This window comes from Canis lupus, chromosome 25 (genome assembly GCF_048164855.1).
Source record: "Canis lupus baileyi chromosome 25, mCanLup2.hap1, whole genome shotgun sequence".
NCBI lineage: Eukaryota > Metazoa > Chordata > Mammalia > Carnivora > Canidae > Canis > Canis lupus.
The window spans coordinates 25,792,355-25,811,099 of NC_132862.1; the positions used below are offsets into that span (position 1 = coordinate 25,792,355).

The following is an 18,745-nucleotide window of genomic DNA, read 5'->3' on the forward strand; positions in this document are numbered from 1 at the left end:
GGAAACTTTCAGTACGGAGGACAAGGTCAGAAAGAGGTCTGTAAAACAGATTTAAGATTTCTGGTTCACCAGGCAATAGTCAAGACCTGCTTGCAGTTCAAGTACTAGATTCAATAGGTACTTACTGGGTACTTTAAGTGGTAGACACGGCCAGTGATTTTTAGCATTACCAAAATTTATAATCAAAACATTGAAGTAGTTTTGTCACAAAGATTTCAATATTGGACTATTCTTTCCATTTTGAGAAAAAAAGAAACATTCCTCCACTATTTCTAAATTCACTGTCCACTTTTTTTTTTTTAAAACCTGGCATCCATTTCTATTTATGATTACATTTAAACAATTTGGCAATGGAAAATGTGATGACTATTTTATGAAAAAAGGAAAACTGCATATAAGGCTAATTTAAAAAAAATGAGGTATTATGCAATGCTAGTTTTTAGAATTCCATCATAAATATACAGTTGACCACTGTTAAGGACTGAATATATATTCTCCCCAAATTAGTATGTTGAAACCCTAACCACCAATATGAGGGTATTTGGAGGTGGGATTTTGGGGAAGCAATTCAGTTTAGATGAGATTATGAAGATGAACCTCCCCATGATGTGCTTAGTGTCCTTAGAAGATGAAGAGACTAAAGCTCTCTGCCATATGAGGACACAGCAAGAAGGCAGTCATCTGCAAGCCACAAAGAGCATCCTCAACAATAACTGAATTTATCCTCAGATTCTTTTGGACTTCCCAGCATCTACAACTGTGAGAAATAAAGATCTGTTTAACCCACCCAGCCTACAGAATTTTGTTATAGCAGCCCGAGCTAAGACAACCACCAATTAATAGAAAAGTACCCTTTTATTGAGAGGTAAGACAAGTGTATTTACAATATTCAATTGTTAGGTCATATACTCTGACTGTGAGACTTTTTGAAGCAGCAATATTTCAGGAATTACAATTTATAAGGGGAAATGAAAAACATTGCAAGTATGTTTCTGTTACAGAAAATACATTTGAACAACGCCAGGTACACTTAAGGCTAAGTAGTATTAGACCTTTTCTTCCATCTTTATAGCAATAATCAAAGTACATTTTTGTCACAAAGAGAGAAGGCTAATTTTGGAAAGGAAGAAACAATATAATGTACAGTGCTTTCTGTCAGAAGACTAATATGTTTAAAAATAGAGCCTCATCAGTGGTTCTGAGTAAGAAATATACAATGCTGCCAAGCAGTCCCCAACTCACATTTGAAATTAACTTGTGGACTCTTTGAAAACTGCTCCAGCCTCTCAATCTTACTAAGGACTGGGAGATTATCAAATCCTTCACACCAACTTCTAATAATACTTCTGAAGTAAGATTTTGAAAAAGAGATCTGTTACAGTGCAAAGAACATTTTGATAGAAATTCATGTCTACAAAGGAGTTAAATAATACAGATGTTCCTTACATTAGCAGATATTGTTCTTGTTCTAAAAAGATAGAATTATCTAGCCACTGAAAATAATATGGATCAGTCAAAAATATGTATAAGAGTCCTACAGGGCAACTTGTATAAGTCGATCCCCAAAATATGTATATATTTGACACTCTCCAAATGAGGATATTACTTTTTTGAAGAACATTAGACACAACACTAGGTCTCTTATTATTCCATGAACTATTGAGGTAGGAGTCTCATTTTGTCAATATCATCTAGTTTCACAGATTATGTCATAAGTCAAATGCCAGTACCAAAAGACAGTAATCCACAAGACTGAACCATTAAACTATATACCAAGTCTTTCCTTCTTTAGACAAGCAAGGATGGGAGTTTTCTGTGCATCGAGATTTAACTAAAATAACATAAGCTGTGATATATTTTGTAGACATGTTTGTAAATAAAAATCACAAATTTCAGTTATGATTTTGTGCATTAAAAAGCTTTGCAACTGTTAAAAAAGTAAAAGTGCAATCATTAGTGGTAAAACAAATAGTACTATGGCTGTTGAAATGTGTTCTTACATCTACCAGAAAAGCTGCCATGTCGGAAAACTACTAATGAAAAAATGGCCACTGTCAGTCAAGCATCAATGGTAGAAAAAAACAACACATTTTTTTAGTGTCATATTTTTAAGAAACTATAGCCCATTTAATTATAATAAACTAACTTTAGCATGTGAAATTCAGATATTTTCTCCATGAATTCAAGATGAAGAGTGATCTTATGAAGCATTCAACATGCATATTGATTTTTGTTAGGAAAAAGCTAAAAATAAAGGGAAACTCCACTTTACATGAAAAGCTCTTACCAAATATAAGTTTAACCTTTTAACATATTACATCTTAAAGTAAACATTATCAATAGTTATTTAATTTATGAAAAGTAAAATGATAACATCACTACTAAAATAAAAACAATAAAACAAAAAAGAAAGAAAAACTACACCATGACAGAAAAATCCATTTGGTTTGCATCGTTTGGTATCTTAAAGAAAAGACTATCCAATGAAACAAGGCACGTAACAGACTACTTCATGGTTTTTGTTAGATGCTTACATGTAACGAAGGATACAGATAATTAGGTCAGACTCTCAGGAAGTAGAAGTAGTTCCGGAGTGTTTAGTTATAAAGAATGACCTCTGCGTATTCTGACAGTGAATATCTAGTTCAGATTTTCATCTGGCTTTAAAATATTAAGAATCAGAAGAACCACAAATGTTTTATTTTTACCATACATTTACAAAAAAAAAAAAAAGTGATTCATACATCAAAACTGGGTTTTCCTTGGTTTTAATACATTAAAATGACATAATCCAATCTAACTCATGCATCACTTTCAGAGACACAGCGCAACTGGAAATACTTTTACCATTCCAGTGGATATTTCTAAAAAGCAAATGCCTACAGTGCTCCAGCACCTCCAATATAAGAAAAGAAACAGGCAGCAGAGTTCTCCAAGGATGGCTGTTTCACACATTGTGGATAAACAATAAAAATTGCCTTCAAGAGTTTCAATAAGTATTGTAACATAGATTCACCTCCTTTAGTTTGCTTGCTGACTTCTTAGATCACTTGATTAGAAGCCTGATCTCATTGCCTCTTTATTAACTGCTATTGGTACTTTGTAGACTATACGTTTTAAACTTCTGTAAAGAACATTACAAGCTATTTCATGTAATTTAATTTTGTGCTGAATATTCTTCAAAGTATTTTATAAATAATACAATATTTTAAATGAGTCTTCAATTCATTCGTTGTTATACCATATTGTTGCTTTCTCCAACTTTATCTACAAACTGCAAGAAGAAAAAACAGATAATTAAAAGAAAACCCACAGCATTATAAAAACATATCAACATTTTAAATGTTGATTAAAAAACCCAGCTTTATAAGATTTGTGGAAATTTAAGGCATGACTGACAATGGTTATTAATCCAGTACTACTCACTACCATCTCCTGACACATAAATGTGTATTAAAAAATTTTCTTTTCTAAGGTAGTTTTTGCATGACATGTTATGCATATGACTTTAAGGGTACAACACGAGAAATACAACACAATGAACAAAAAAATTGGATAAAATGAAATTAACACTGCTAGCTTAACAAAAAATTAAAAAATGAAAAGCTGAGATGTCAGCCATTCATGCATTAATGAACCCAATAAGGCATTTCAACTGACCATTACTGAGGATCTCTTCTGGGCCTATGTAGTCTTTGAACAAACAGATTTAACTCCATTAAGTTCAATAATTAACAACAGCTATTGACTAAAAATACTTTAAATGTGTAATCTGGGCTTCAGACTGCAAGTGGTAATGACATTAAAAATAGATGTAATGAGGCAAGCATAAATTTATAGCTCCTGAATATAAATTTTAACACACATTAATTTAAGTGGTTATTTACTTTGGCTACTCCACCCCAAATGTAAAGCAACTGGGCCTTCTTCAGCATTCCAGATGGTGATGCGAATATTGAAACAAAATAATTAGTGGAGATATTAAAAGTTATGTAACCCAAGTGGTCATAACACTATCAATATCTAGCAATCGCTTAACCCTTCCTTTCATTTCACTATTCACATTTTTACTGAACCATGAAGTAATAATAAAAGGAAACATAATTTACAGCATAGAGTGTCTATATATGCAAATACTGAAGAATCCTTAAATTAAGGACGTGAATAATGACTATAACTGTATAACGAAGTTTCGGTGAATCCAAAAGCCATTAAGTAAAAACAAAATTGACTATACAGTATGAGTTTGGAGATTAATGCAAATGAAATCAGGACATACCCCCTATAAGCCCACATTCCAACATTTTATCTTCTTATAAATAGATGATTGGCACATGAAACTAAGAGTTGCTTTGAAAGTACTATGGAGGGACACCTAGGTGGTGGCTCAGTAGGTTAAGTGGCTGCCTTTGGCTCAGGTCGTGATCCCAGGGTCCTGGGATTGAGCCCCACATCAGATTCCCTGCTCCATGGGGAGCCTGCTTCTCCCTGCCTCTGCCTCCTTCTCTCTTCTTTCTCTGTCTCTCATGAATAAATAAAAAAATCTTAAAAAAAAAGAAAAAAGAAAAAAAGAAAGTACCATGGATTCATTAGGATTTTAAGGTAAATATAAGTGGAGAGAAAGCACAACAATCTCTCTCCAAAGGTAACTTCAAATATCTAGGTTGTTACCTAGGCTGTATTTTTTTTTTTTTTTTTAAGATTTTATTTGAGAGAGAGAGAGAGAATGAGTGGGGCAGGGAGGGGAAGAAGGAGAGGGAGAAGCAGGCTCCCCGTTGAGCAGGGAGCCCACCATGAGGCTCCATCCTAGGACCTTGGGAAATGCAAAAGCTGAAAGCAGATGTTTAACTGGCTTGAGCCACCCAAGTGCCCCTAGGCTGTAAAATTCTGACTCTAAAATCGACTTGAGGTTGGAAATGAGATTTTGTCTTACAGCAAAACCTATTCATTCTTCAGTGGGTAAGCCATCCTTTAGCTGATAATCTAGTAAATGCTATGGATTCTCTCTCTAGAAACATCTACAAACATCTGTAAACAACTTTAGAAAGTTGATGGCCCAATTTGGAGGAAGAGATTTAATGAGATCTTTCAAACTGTAGAGAGCTGGGAACAGAATTTTATCATCTGACTTCCAGTATAATAGTGCTTGATTTAATTGTCTTAATGCACGCTATTTGGTGACACAGTCTAAGAAAGAAAATATTTATTAGAAATAATGATGTCCTTTTTACATAATAGCTTCTAAAATTAGAAATCATGTAAAAGTTAATTGAAAAATGTCTTGAACTAAAAAAAAAGGTAGCATAGCATACCAACCTGAATTACATTTAAAGTAAAAAAACCGATAGTATTAAAAATGGATGTAGGGAAATCAATTTCAGGTTTTTTTATGGTTAGCAATGATGATTTTCTCTGGTATTCATGGTAACCATGATCTATGGTGACGTGACAATTTATATCATAATAAAAAAACTTATTATTAATTAGGTATCAATTACTTGTATTTCTAGGAGTAGAAAGCATCAAAGAATATTATTCTTGATATTGATGGTTTAAAAATTTTATTTCTAATACATGATAACTTACTGATCTAATTCCAGGTAAATTCAAGAGGGATCCAAGGACTGGCACTCTTCTAATAAAGCCAATGACCACAGGAAAGAAGCCCCTGGAAGAAGGAAAAAGGTTCTCAGAACTTAAAGATTCTTTATTATCAAAATCAACAGCTAACCAAGAAAAAAGAAAGGATCCAGTTAAAATTTTAAATGTCTTAGAGACTTCACATTTCAAATGTTACCTTTAGTGGTAATGTTTCTTACCTCTCCCTGAATTTGATCTCTTTCTTAATTATACTCCTATAGTATTTTGCTTATACACCTATCACGCATTACTACTATATCCTGCTGGTATCTTTTTGTCTCTTTCCCATATCAGAAGTGAGAGATTCTCTAAAGTATATTTGATACTAATTCATTCTCCCATGAATAAAATGGCGTTTGGCAGATAGAAGACAAAGGATATACATTTCTTGAATAAATAATTAAACCAACCTTATTTAAAGGTATTTTCTCACATAGACTACTGTTTATTCACTTGGCAACTAGCATTTGTAAATGTTAACTGATCAAAATCTACCATAGTGTATTCAGTATTAAATATGTACTAAACGAATTGTCACCAAGTGGCAATAATTATGCAGTATCAGGTGCGATGTATTAAAATGCTGTATGCATATATGTATGTATCATTGTTTAGCTGATAAAAATAGCAAAGTGCCTTAACAGAAAGACAGTGCCTTGAAACCCCAATAAAACGAATTTTATTGCGTTGAAATTATAAGATAATATATATTCTATTGGCAAATATCTAGGTTTTATAAACATTTTTGTAGCTGACTGAATTATCTAGTAAGACTCAATAAAAGATTCAATGTAAACAAAAATCCATTTGAGAAAATTATGGTCTTTGTACCCATGCCAATGCAAATATCTGGGTTTTTGTAATAATTATTTGACATACTGGTTTATTAAAGGAGAAAAAGTAAAAGAAAATAATTGCCTTACCTGAACAAGAGAAAAAATCCATAAATTTCAAAGATCATGCCTATCAAAGGCCAACCAATAAGGACTACAAATACTCCACCCAGGAAAAATCCTGTAGCTTTCATTTTATGTTTTTGGAAGAAGAATCTGAATGTTCTTTCTAAACCAATGACAAAAGCCAAACCAGCCACAAATAAAACCTAGAAGAGAAAGAAAAAGGGAGGTAGAAAAAGTAGTTAACCATACTGCATAACTCTGAAAAGCAAGGTCAAAGCTTAATATAAAAAGCAGCACATCTGGCTCTTAGTGTGGGCAACTGGCTTGTGGAACTGAGGATGCACGCCAAGAGGTAGAATCAAGGAGTGGGTTAAGCATGTGAAAGTTGAAGTTGGATTCCACTCTTCTCAGTCCTCTTCTTTTTTGATTAAATGGAGAAAAAGAACCAAAGAAAGATCAAATGTTATCAATGGGCATGTACATATGCAATGGTTCTCCCAGGCAAGCTAAATGGAGACGGCTTTAGTTATGCAGATGAGTGTTTGGGCAAAAGAGGAAGGCTGGTCATAAAAATATGCCACCTGGAGGTACTCCTGGTTCTGCACACTTCACCACAGGCTACAGGAGTGCCTATGGATGGGAAAAATACTGACATGGCTAAGCTGATAGGAGAAACTATGTAAAGCCAGGAAAAGGATTCTAGTCTTACTAATCCCAGAATATCTGGTGGCAGCAGAAATAAAAATAAAGTTGTATATTCTCAAATATACATATATTTTGTATGTTTTCAGAGAGTGAGCAAGAAATGGTGATCTCTTAAAAGCTTATTTTCCCCCAGGTTTTATTCCTAATACTTGCCTTTTTTTGTAACTACCTTGAATGAAAATTTTAACCAAGTACTGACTGAGCCTAATGGTTAAGGTTCATAGGCTCAAATAGCAGTGCTCCTTATATTATTAATTAAAATATAAATTTGATTAGTTATCCTTTATATATTCTAATTTCCAATTAAAAGCCCTATGGTAATTGGTAATATACACTTCAAAGATATTTAATATTATTCATTAACTTTGTTGTCTTCTTAAAAAGGTTATGATTTATCTCTAGAACTCTTGTACAATCTTCACAATGGACAACAAAGCACATTCCAAATACACAACACACACACCTTTCTTGGCAAGTCGGCTGTTAATATACAGATATATTAAAAGGTTTAAATGGGTTTTAAAGATCTGTTTGTTTTATACTACTGAACCAAATGTTTCAAGTCATATGTTTTAAGTCAAACATATTAAGAAATTTGGGGGCTACCAAGTCACCTATTTTGAACTCCTATCTAGAGGCAGCCTGGATTTAATCCATTGATATTACATAACCAACACTCAACAGAGTAGTCATTCAAAAATCTCTAAATGCTTACCTTTTGTTTAAATAGTTTTCTTTTTTAAAATTTTACTTATTTGACAGAGAGAGAGAGAGTGCACAAGCAGGGGGATCAGCAGGCAGAGGGAGAAGCAGGCTCCCCGCTGGGCAGGGAGCCTGGATGAATGTGGGGCTTGATCCCAGGACCCTGGTATCATGACCTAAGAAGAAGGAGGATGCTTAACTGACTGAGCCACCCAGGAGCCTTATTTCTGATGTAAAGAGAAGGTAATACCTGAGTAACAGTGAATTACTTCCCTCAAATTTAATAGCAGGCAATTATTCATTTTAATTACAGTTTCCTTATGGATTTACTTAAAATATCTATTGAAAAACTCACATTTCCAATGGCCAGTAGTGCTTTGTCAAAAAAGAGAATCATTCCAAAGAACAGGAAAAACACTCCAAATCCTGTTAATCCCATTCCAATTTCTGCAATATAAGTTATATAGTTAAGGGTAGAGAAAAACAAAAGTTACATTAAGATCCCCGTAAACTAAGTAAGACAATTTTTCAGTTTTTCTTTTGGTTGATATAAGAAAATAGGTCCTCCACATTGCAGGTTAACTTTATGACATTCATTAAGCTCTATAATAAATTAACATCAGCAAACAACTCCAAAATTTAAAATATAAATGGACATTTCTATCCTTGTATGAAAGATAGCACTTCTCATAAACAAACACAGGAAAGATAATCAGGATTCTAAACCTTTGATTATATATTTTTTCCCTCCCAAGAACTCCATTGGCATCAGACCTAAGTATAAGGGTTTTCTTTTACTATTTATGTCCTTTCATATTCAATGACTATTATTTATATGCACAATATCTACAGTTACTCCTTTCCCTTCTTAAATTAATTCCTTCTTTAACTCAGTGGTAATGCTACCGTAGGTCGGCACAATATACTCTACTCCATGATATACTGCTTCTCACAATGGCAATATTTTGAGAATCACATTAGTGTCTCCTCATAAGTTAATTTTCAGGAGGTTAGGCATTACTTTTAACTTCTTGATGGTATGGATTTATCTTCTATAAATTATCTAAACCATGAACCCATTAATGCATTTAGTGTATTAAGTCCTAAAATCCGCTCTCCAAAAGTTTCAAAGAACAGTTCTACTGAATATTAATATTCTGAGGTTTTACTCTTTTCATTCAAATACAAAAAATTGTTGATCAACTCCTAGATGCCAGAATCTCTTCTACGTACTGAGTGTACGGTGGTAAAAAAAAGTGTAAGCACTGATGTTTATGTTCATCCTTAATATAAAACACTAGTAATTTTATTACCTTTACATTCTGTTGGTCTTATCTTTTTAGCCTGAGGATTCTTAACTTTCTAAGATTACAGTTGTCCTTTTCTGTTAATCCTAAAAGCATAAGCCACAAAGTCACCCCCTTGGTCATTTTAGTTTTGCTCTCAGGAAATACTTACCAATCGTTATTTTACCTAGACACAGACTATCCGCATGAAATAATGAAACAGCAGAAACCATATTTTTGGAAACCCTATTTTAAATACACTATTAATGATTTCTGGTCTGTTACTTAACTTTTTGGCATTGGCTCCAGAAAGCCAAAATCTAGGTCATAGCTACTCAAAAAATTTTTAAGCCCTGGAAAATGTTCTGATGAGTTGAAAACTTCTATCATATACCTTTCTCTACATCCCCCACCTCCTCAATTTATAGTTAACTACTGCTTCCTTTCCAACTACCTTTTTTTCCCCCAAAGTTAGTCTAAAAGAATTCAGGTACTGGTTTATAAATATACTGATGAGTTTATTCCACAAACACAAAATCCTATGAAAATGGCTAATGCTTTCATGCTTAAATCCCTTAAGACAATTGATCAAATAACTGTTTAGCTGTCAGATATAATTTCCTAGAGGAAAATATGGACAAAGGAACAATTAAAATTCCATCTTTTAACAATTTAGTAGTTAGGATTTAGTCACTGGCAGTTGAGTTATTTGAATATGACTAATTTCTACCTTTTCATAAATCATCCTAATGATTACATATAAATCTTTTTTTTTTCCCCAAGATTTTATTTATTTACTTTAGAAGGAGTGGGAGGGGGGCAGAGGGAGAGGCAAAGAATTGCAAACAGGTTCTGCACTGAGCGGGGAGCCCAACTCAGGGCTGATCTCATGACCTGAGCCAAAATCAAGAGTCAGATGCTTAACCAACTGAGCCACCCAGGCACCTCCAACATTTTGAGATGTTTGTTCATCAAAAGTAAATTATATTGAAGTATACCTACTATGTACTGTTAATTTGCCATGAATTATCCATTATGAGGTACTTTACAAGCCTTATGTAATTTAATCCTCCTGACACTATTGCAAGGTAGGTGTGACTACAACATTTTAGAGATGGAGCAACTTGAGGTTTAGAGAAATGACTCTGTCTAGAATCACACTTCTGGTTAAGTATTTGAACTCAGACCCTGTGCTTAACTATTACATCACACTGTTTCCCACAGAATTTTTTTTCAGGTTAACTATATTTAATTAAATAAAACTCAAGGGCACTAGAGCATACGGAACTTCTAGGGGAATCATCTTTGGGTGACTCAAGTTTAACAGGATTGGTTTGTCATCTAACAACTAAGTAGGAATTAGTAGAAGTATTAAAAATCAACTGCAGTGAAAAGAGACAATATCTGGATATGGTTTCCCATCCACTGCAATGTTTATACAAATATGTTATAATTCCTTTAACAAAACTGTGAGGTGAAAATGGTACCAGCTCTATGTTTCATGGACTCAGAGTTTCATAACTTATCCTTGCTCATAGAATCAAATGTATATGTGTGTGTGTGTGTGTGTGTGTGTGTGTGTGTGTGTAGCAGGGGGTAGTAAGGTAGGCTGTTGGGCAGGAAAAGTGGTGGTTGTGTGGAGTCAGGCTAGAATTCAAACTCAGTTTTGGACTCCACAGCTTACAACTGTAGCATGGGCACCAAAATATTGGTACTATTTCACCCAGTGTAGCCCAGGAGGAGATATTTGCCTATTACATATTTGCCAGAACTGGTACTGGCATGATGTTGCCAAGTATTTCCCGGCTTAAACGGACCAAAAGTTTCTAACTGGCCTCACTGTGCCCTTCCTCACATCCTGAATTCCCATCTTCCCGGTGCCTACACATTCATAAGCCCCCTGGTTAATAAAACCCTACACAGAGCTGCCTATTCACCACCAGAATCATACTTAGTAAAATAAATTTATCTTTCGCTGTGCAACTATCAAAACTGCATTCCTCTTGCCTATATATGTGGGTTTTTTCTTTAAAGAATAATCAGATAAAAGCAATTTAATAAAATTTGTCTGAAATAAAAAAACACGAAAATTTTATAAGGAAAGATGCTTAATCTAACAGCAATCACTGTTAGCATTTTTATATCTTATTTGAAATTTTTTTGAAGATTTATTTATTTATTTATTTATGATAGGCATAGAGAGAGAGTGAGAGAGGCAGAGACACAGGAGGAGGGAGAAGCAGGCTCCATGCCGGGAGCCCGATGTGGGACTCCATCCCGGAACTCCAGGATCGCGCCCTGGGCCAAAGGCAGGCGCTAAACCACTGAGCCACCCAGGGATCCCTTATTTGAAAATTTTAATATTAGCTTTCTCTTTCCTTCTATGCCTTTTAAAAAATAGAAAATTTCATAGTAAGGAACTCAACTGAATATCAACCAAATCGAACAACTCAACTGAAGATCATGGGAGAATTTCAGGCAATGTGACATAATGAAGTAAAGATCTAGAGGCAGCATGGGAACTACCCTACTCTGTCCCTCTGAATAAATCTTGTGTTTTTATGGAGAGGGATGGGGAGAGTGCTATTATAGAACCCCTTAAAACAATCATGAATTGCTTTTTATTCTGTTCGGTGCTCAGTCACCCTCTCCCAGAATCAGAATACCAGAATAATCTTTGCAAATCACTTGAATGATGGCCAATTTCTGCAGTTAAACTAATCGTTTTGTGTTCCAATCCATTGTCCTACCTAAAACATTTGGCAAATAATAAAGAATATAATTTCGTCTTCTTCATCAATTTAATGAAGGAGAATGCTCTGTAATTTGCCCATATTTCAACCCAATCCCTTTGTTCTGGATTTTGGAAGAATGTAAATCAGATGCTTGTCTCTATAAGAAGTCTTCAATAGAAGAGAATCTCTTTGCAAAGCATAAATAAAAAGTTCGTATTTTTAATCTATGTAATAATCAGACTCAGATAGAAAGGAAAAATAATATTTTACAGTTAGAAAAGCTGTGCAGAGACTAAGTGCTTTCTCTAATTAGCAGAATTAGAAATAAGTTCTAGCAATTTGGGTATACAATTCTTATTTTCTTGGACAATTTAAAGTTTGGGTTTCAGTCAAGAGGAACAAAACACTATCACAAAGACAATGGACTCAATATACTACACAATCCCTCAAAAAAAATCAATGCATAACTTTATAGGATAAATATCTACTGTTGCTATCTATCCTTGCCATAAAAAAACACACTATTCTAAGACAAATCTCAAAGTTTGTATCTAGTTTTCTTCGATGCTGGAAGGGTACAGTGAACACAAAGGTTTCTGAGCCAGCAGACCTGGGATAAAGCCTTTTTCTGTCACTTTCCTTACGACCATACGTTGAATTTCTTTTGAGTCTCTTTTAATTTATAAAAGAGATATATTTCTCCCTGCCTTATAAGACTCTTATAAAAATTCAGTTTAATGATTTATATGAAAGCACTTGGTAAAATCAAAAGAAATGTCTTTATATGATTGCTAGTTTCTATTATAACAGTAAAAAAAAAAGGACTTTATGTATCTTCTTTTTTTTTATTTTATTTATGATAGTCATACAAAGAGAGAGAGAGAAAGAGAGAGAGAGGCAGAGACATAGGCAGAGGGAGAAGCAGGCTCCATGCACCGGGAGCCCGACGTGGGATTCGATCCCGGGTCTCCAGGACCGCGCCCTGGGCCAAAGGCAGGCGCCAAACCGCTGCGCCACCCAGGGATCCCGACTTTATGTATCTTCTGATCACAACAGGTGAGGCCAACAAACAAAATGGGTACCATTCCTCGGTCAGTGCAGGTGGCTCTAAGGTGCAGACCTATCCAACCACAGAATGAGGAGCCTGATTGGGGAGGTAGTGTGTGTGTGTGTATATATATATATATGACCTTAGAGGCTCTCTCAAGTTCAAGTCATCCATGACTTCAATCCAAACCTTAAGACTCCACTTTAATAGACTGTTTAGTTCTTAAAATCTTGAAAATCAAAGCTAAGCAGAATAAAAAATGAAGACCGTGGCAGATAAAGTGAGACGAAAAAAAACTATCATGACCATTAAAAGATAGGACCCACACGGTTGGGCAGATATGTAAATACGAAAATGATAAAAGCTGACAATAGGGTAGAAAAGTAGGAATGTTACAATGAAATAAAAGGAAACAGTAATGCTAACCTTAGACGTAAGATACGCCTAGGGAACTCTATCTCCGGCACAAAGAGATGCTAAAATAATGAAAAGCCGCAGAGCACAATACACAACATGAAGGAAAGCAATCGTTTCACTGATTATTACTACTGTGGAAAGGTGAGGCGTAGAAAAGTGAAGTCGTTTCAAGGAATTTTTGGGAAGTTGTTTCCAGAGGTGGTAAAAGGCAAAATATTCAAAATGTTTAAGTGTAAGCATATTAAAACACACACACACACACACACAAACCCAACACCTAAAATAGATGACATTTAAAATACCATCTCCCAAACAAGCGGCCAGTGACTTGTAGAGGACCCCAAGTCTGTGATGCGCACAAACGTCCCCAGAGTGAGCCCCGGGCACCGCGCACCGCGCACCCAACTTTCTCTCGCGGCCATCTGCGGGAACAAAGCGCCCATCTCCCCGGCAGCGAGAGCGGCGAGACCCCGGGGCAGGACCGACACTCAGCGAAGGCTTCCCCCCTCCCCCCAGCCAGGCCAGCCACCGCCAATCCAGCTCCCGCCCCCTCCAGGCAGCCCTCCAGGTCCCGCGTCCCCAGCTCAGTCCAGCAGGCCGCCGCCCCCGACGCCGAGCTTCATTCATTGACCCGGACCGAGGGGCGGGTGGGCGGCCGAGACGGGCTCGAGCAACGGCTGTGCGAGGCTCCAGGCGGGGACCCCGGGGCGAGCGCTTACTCTGGGTGTCTGTTAAGGAGATCATGGCTGCAGCAGGGAGGGCAGCGGCCACAGCACCGCGGGGCGTCCAGGGCGTGAAGCAAAGTCGGGAGGAAAGAAGCCGGGAAACAGCCCCGGGGAGAGCCGCCACGTCTTCCGGAAACACGCAGCCACCCCCCACCCGCGCTTCAAGGCTGCTTCCCATTGGCTAAGCCCGCCCCCGACACAGACCAATCACCGCTGGCCTTGTTCGGTGACGCGCCTAGTGGCCACACCCCTTCACCAATTAGAGAAGGCTGTCCCTTGCAATTGGTGGAGGGCACCTCGCCGGAAGGGCGGATGCTCGCGGCTGGAGAAAGAGGAAAGCCTGGTGGCGGGAAGTTTTCATTGCGGAGCGGCTGGAGACTGTAGGTAGTGGTCCTGAGGGGCCGGCGCTCTGAGGTCGGAGAGCGGGGCGGCCGCGCTGGCGGCGTGGGTTCCTTTAGCCGTCTGGGGAGGGGTTTTGGGGTAAATCTGCTCTGAAAGGGCTCTTTTTCCCTCCCTTTTCCGTCCTGAGGGTGAGCCGGGCTATCGCGGATCACTTCCGCAGGGGGGAAACGGGCGTGCATCCTCGCCCATCTCCGTGGAGCGAGGGCCTCCGGGGGCCCGTTGGGCTGCCTACCCCATCCTCTTCCACGTGGGAAGCTGGGTTTCCAGTCTGCGCATTGGCGGCCACCTTCGGAGACGCATCAGCATAGTGGGGGGCGTTCTTAGACTGCTGCTGTTTCCTGAACGCAGGTGGTGGGCAGACGGGGGCGTGCGGTCCGAAGTCCAGAAAGAGCAGGAGGAAAACCAGTGAACCACTCAAGTAGCAACTTGAAAGTAGCAGTTTACTGTGCACGCACCGAAGAGACGACTGTGAAACCAGGAGCCCAAAAAGGGAATGAGGCTCTGGGCGTATATTGTTACCAAGCGACTTAACACAGTTAAGAAGTCAGTGACTGTTTCTTCTTCACAGTGATCAGAGGATTAACTTTTTCTTAAATGATAGGGAATTGGTTAGTGGGATTACCTCATATAAACCTTGGGAAACAGTTTTAAGTTTTGCTTACGATTTCTGGAGGCATAGGACAGGAAATTATCTAGGTCAAGTTGGTTTCACCAGATAAGCTCTATTGAGCTTTGACTAAACCGGTTTTGTCTGCTCGGAATTTTCAAGGCTGTTCTCCTTTTTTTCAATTTTTTTTTTTTTTTTTTTAAAACAGTTCTTCCCTTTTTGGTTGTTCTGATCAACCAGTATAGTATTTTCAGTTTCCACTGTTGATGTACTCAGGCTGAAGAATCACATTTTTGCTGTTGCCATTAGTTGAGTCATCAGGCTCAGGCTGGCCATTAGTTGAGTCATCAGGCTCAGGCTGTTCATCATCTTCATCATTTATGTGGTTATTATTGATTCTATCCAGTTGTCTGATCCTGATGGATACCGTTTGGCCTGTGAGTGGCTGCTGACAGACCTTCAAAACCCTTGAGAGTGTGCAGCATATTAGAGAGGTAAATATGAACTAAGGAGGACAATAGCCAAAGATTGAAAAATTCCCAGAGGAGATTCCCGTGTGCCAACATTTAACCAACCAAATAAATTAACTGGGTTTCAGTTTTTTAAAAGGTATTTACATAGGCATAAGACAATGTATTAACAATTACATCTTCACGATGACTTGGGACTGGATGAAGGTGAGGATGTTTTATTTTAAGAGGCAGTGCTGGGCAGCCCCAGTGGCTCAGCAGTTTAGCGCTACCTTCAGCCCAGGGTGTGATCCTGGGGACCTGGGATGGAGTCCCATGTCAGGCTCCCTGCAGGGAGCCTGCTTCTCCCTCTGCCTGTGTCTCTGCCTCTCTCTCTGTGTCTCTCATGAATAAATAAATACAATCTTTAAAAAAAAAAATAAAGAGGCAGTGCTACAGGTGAACTTCCACCTAAATTCGGCCTCTCTATGCTGTGAGCTGTCAGATATTTAGTGAGACATTTCAATGAAAACAAAAGAAGGAAGATAATAGTTCAAGAAAATTCTAAGTGCAGTGTCTTGAGTTTGGAGAGAAGCCAGTTGAGAAAATTTCTAGATGTTGGATTCAAATTATCTTCAGATGGAGTGAGGGCAAGAGTAACAATCTGATAGATTTTTCCTGGTTTGCAGTTTGGATGTCTCTGGTTATCTTGCTGGGTGACCACATAGCAACAGGCACATTGTTCTTACATGAGCTCTTGGTGGTTTCCCTGAAGTTTGTATCCAGTTGTCTGGCTTTAGTTTGCATGACTTTAGGAAAAGGGCAGTTTTATTTTCATAGTGATTCCAAATCAGAAGACAAAATTGTAAATGTTAGTTTGGAGAGTTCTAGCCAGATATTGGAGGAAACTAGAAGTATTCAGGATCCAGTCCAGTGTATAAGTAGAAAATAAAACTTTAAAGAAATTAACAGCAGTAGGATCTGATGTCCACAAAGATGTGTTACTGAAACCTAGTTTTTCTCTATAATCATCCCATTTCTATCAAGATAACTACAGTTATCTATCAAGTTTCTATCAAGACTAATTTGTTTGCAAATTGAGTCCAGTTTCAATAAATTTGGACTGATTATTTATATAAGTGCAGCAAAAATAGTGATCATACAGGCTCTTTTAAATCCACTCTGCTAGAACTTTTCATAAAGAATCAAAAAATAAAAATCTTAGATTGAACTTTTCAAGGCTCTTTGGGCTAAGCAACCAAGCTAAGGACTTGTCTAATCATGCCCTATCACAAGGAGATCAGATCGAGCTTATGTAAATACATATACTGTCATGAAAAATAAGATTATTTAATTAATAAGAGTTCTTAAATTCTGGCGAAATCAGGTAGGGAGAAAAAAAATGTTTCAACCTTTGATTACAAAAGTAGGTTTTTATGAATCAGTTTCCCACTAAACTTTCAGAAATTCTTGCCCCATTCAGTCTGATGACCTTAAAGTTAGCAGAAACCTGTACTTGTCAGTCTTTTCCATTAATCTCTTTGGAGATGAAGCACTTTGTTTGTAGGAACAGTTTTGCAAAAACTTAACTCCATTTCAGTCTTAGCTAGACCACACATAAAATTCCTTTCTTGATTCCTTTTCCATAAGCCTTCTACAACTTTTTATATCCATCTAGTTTTTATTTCATCATTTTCCTTTCCCATTCTGGAATAATCATTTTGCTTTTGGACAAAATTCCTTTCCTTCTTCCCTTACCAAAACAACAACAAAAGCCCATATTCTTCATATCTTTCCTTGTCCAAAAAACATGTTCTGTTTTAACTACTTTTCATACACTGTTTCTTCATCCTTATTATTTCTAGTATCTTTAATTACATATATTAATTAGAATTCTTAACTCATAATATTTATAGTAAAAGCCAAGAAGTAAGCAATTGTGGACTGGCAAATTTATAAATACACAATTATAAAACCTTTTTAGAAACATACATTTTTTTAATAGTATAGTTTTTAATTGGCAAAGGACATAGTTATTGATAGATCCAAGTATCTTTTGTCTCTAAAAATTAAAGAGCCAAAAGTTAGGGTTGTTGTGATGAATCCTAGGCTACTAAAGCCTGAATGGACTCTTTTTTTTTTTTTTAATTTTTTTTTTTTATTTATTTATGATAGTCACACAGAGAGAGAGAGAGAGGGGCAGAGACACAGGCAGAGGGAGAAGCAGGCTCCATGCCGGGAGCCCGACGTGGGATTCGATCCCGGGTCTCCAGGATCACGCCCTGGGCCAAAGGCAGGCGCCAAACCGCTGCGCCACCCAGGGATCCCCTGAATGGACTCTTAAGGCGGTATGAGCAAGCCAGAGTAAGGTAAAAATGTTGGCAGGTGCCAATAGAATTTAGTGATTTCTCACAAATAAAAGAATAGTTGCCATAGCGTGAATTTATTCAGAGAGTTTTGCCAGAAGATGAAGAACTAGATTTAGGTTACCTTGTAACAGATGATACAAATGGAACTATAGATTAACGTAAATAAGAACCTTGCATAGTAATACAAGGGAGGTACTTAATAAAAACCATTCAAATCTAAGGTAGATTTGAGTCACTGTAGTAGTACTGATAAATAACCATGACGGGAACCAATTCAGAGAGCAAATTTAAATGGGTTTAAATGACATTTCCAAAACACTAATTTACTGAGGTCAATCTTAGTTGGCACCCGGACATGATAAAAAGTATTTTAAATCACATAGCAGTGATTATTTCCTTTTTAACTTTCTTTTAATCCTTATTAGCTTCAGGGAAAATTATTAGTTGAGGTTGTAGGTCTTTAGTAATTCTCTTATACCTGCTATTAATTCATTTTAACAAAATGAGCAATCCCCAAGCTTCAAACTCCAGCAGGCAGAAATATCATTGGTTTATGTTTATTACAGTTATAGGTGTGGTTATGTTTTACTTCTAGTAAGTGACAGATTACTTCTTTTCCCCATTTTTGGTAGTAATGTATAGTTTTATTTCAGTATAAGTTTAAATAAAGTTAGTTTCCTTAAATAAAGTATTAGTGATACTACAATACTGTACAGAAAAAGAAGCGCAGAGTAGATAAACTTGTTTAGTATTTAATGATT

General features: G+C 36.9%; 2 protein-coding genes across 11 annotated transcripts in view; one reads left to right on the forward strand and one right to left on the reverse strand.

Moving 5' to 3' along the window:
- Window positions 1-836: 836 nt before the first annotated feature.
- GOLT1B (golgi transport 1B) lies at window positions 837-14,327 on the reverse strand. The gene is made up of 5 exons (XM_072798726.1): window positions 14,152-14,327; window positions 8,302-8,393; window positions 6,564-6,742; window positions 5,587-5,668; window positions 837-3,274 (listed from the first exon to the last, which is right to left on the reverse strand). Exons 1-5 carry the CDS (start codon window positions 14,174-14,176, stop codon window positions 3,236-3,238), a joined length of 417 nt encoding a protein of 138 aa, XP_072654827.1. The 5' UTR covers window positions 14,177-14,327; the 3' UTR covers window positions 837-3,235.
- An 80-nt stretch (window positions 14,328-14,407) lies between these two features.
- The window catches only part of RECQL (RecQ like helicase), a 46,216-nt gene continuing 41,878 nt past the window's right edge, over window positions 14,408-18,745 (forward strand). For 2 of the 10 annotated variants that reach the window (XM_072798716.1, XM_072798725.1), the window contains exons 1-2: window positions 14,408-14,537; window positions 15,573-15,660. The gene's annotated coding sequence lies outside the window, so the exon portion shown is untranslated. Of the gene's footprint in view, window positions 14,542-14,907; window positions 15,103-15,129; window positions 15,488-15,517; window positions 15,661-17,859; window positions 17,985-18,745 lie in introns of those variants that run through there. The other 8 variants (XM_072798717.1, XM_072798721.1, XM_072798718.1 and 5 more) reach the window with 8 other exon arrangements.

What these genes read in the sequence shown, in the direction of transcription:
- GOLT1B (XM_072798726.1), bottom strand. Translation starts at nt 14,176, where the DNA reads ATGATCTCCTTAACAGACACCCAGA. An exon ending in GGATTTTTTCTCTTGTTCAG is followed by an intron (nt 5,669 to 6,563) that starts GTAAGGCAATTA and finishes TCCTTCTTCCAG; the next exon opens with GGGCTTCTTTCCTGTGGTCA. An exon ending in ATTTACCTGGAATTAGATCA is followed by an intron (nt 3,275 to 5,586) that starts GTAAGTTATCAT and finishes TTCTTCTTGCAG; the next exon opens with TTTGTAGATAAAGTTGGAGA.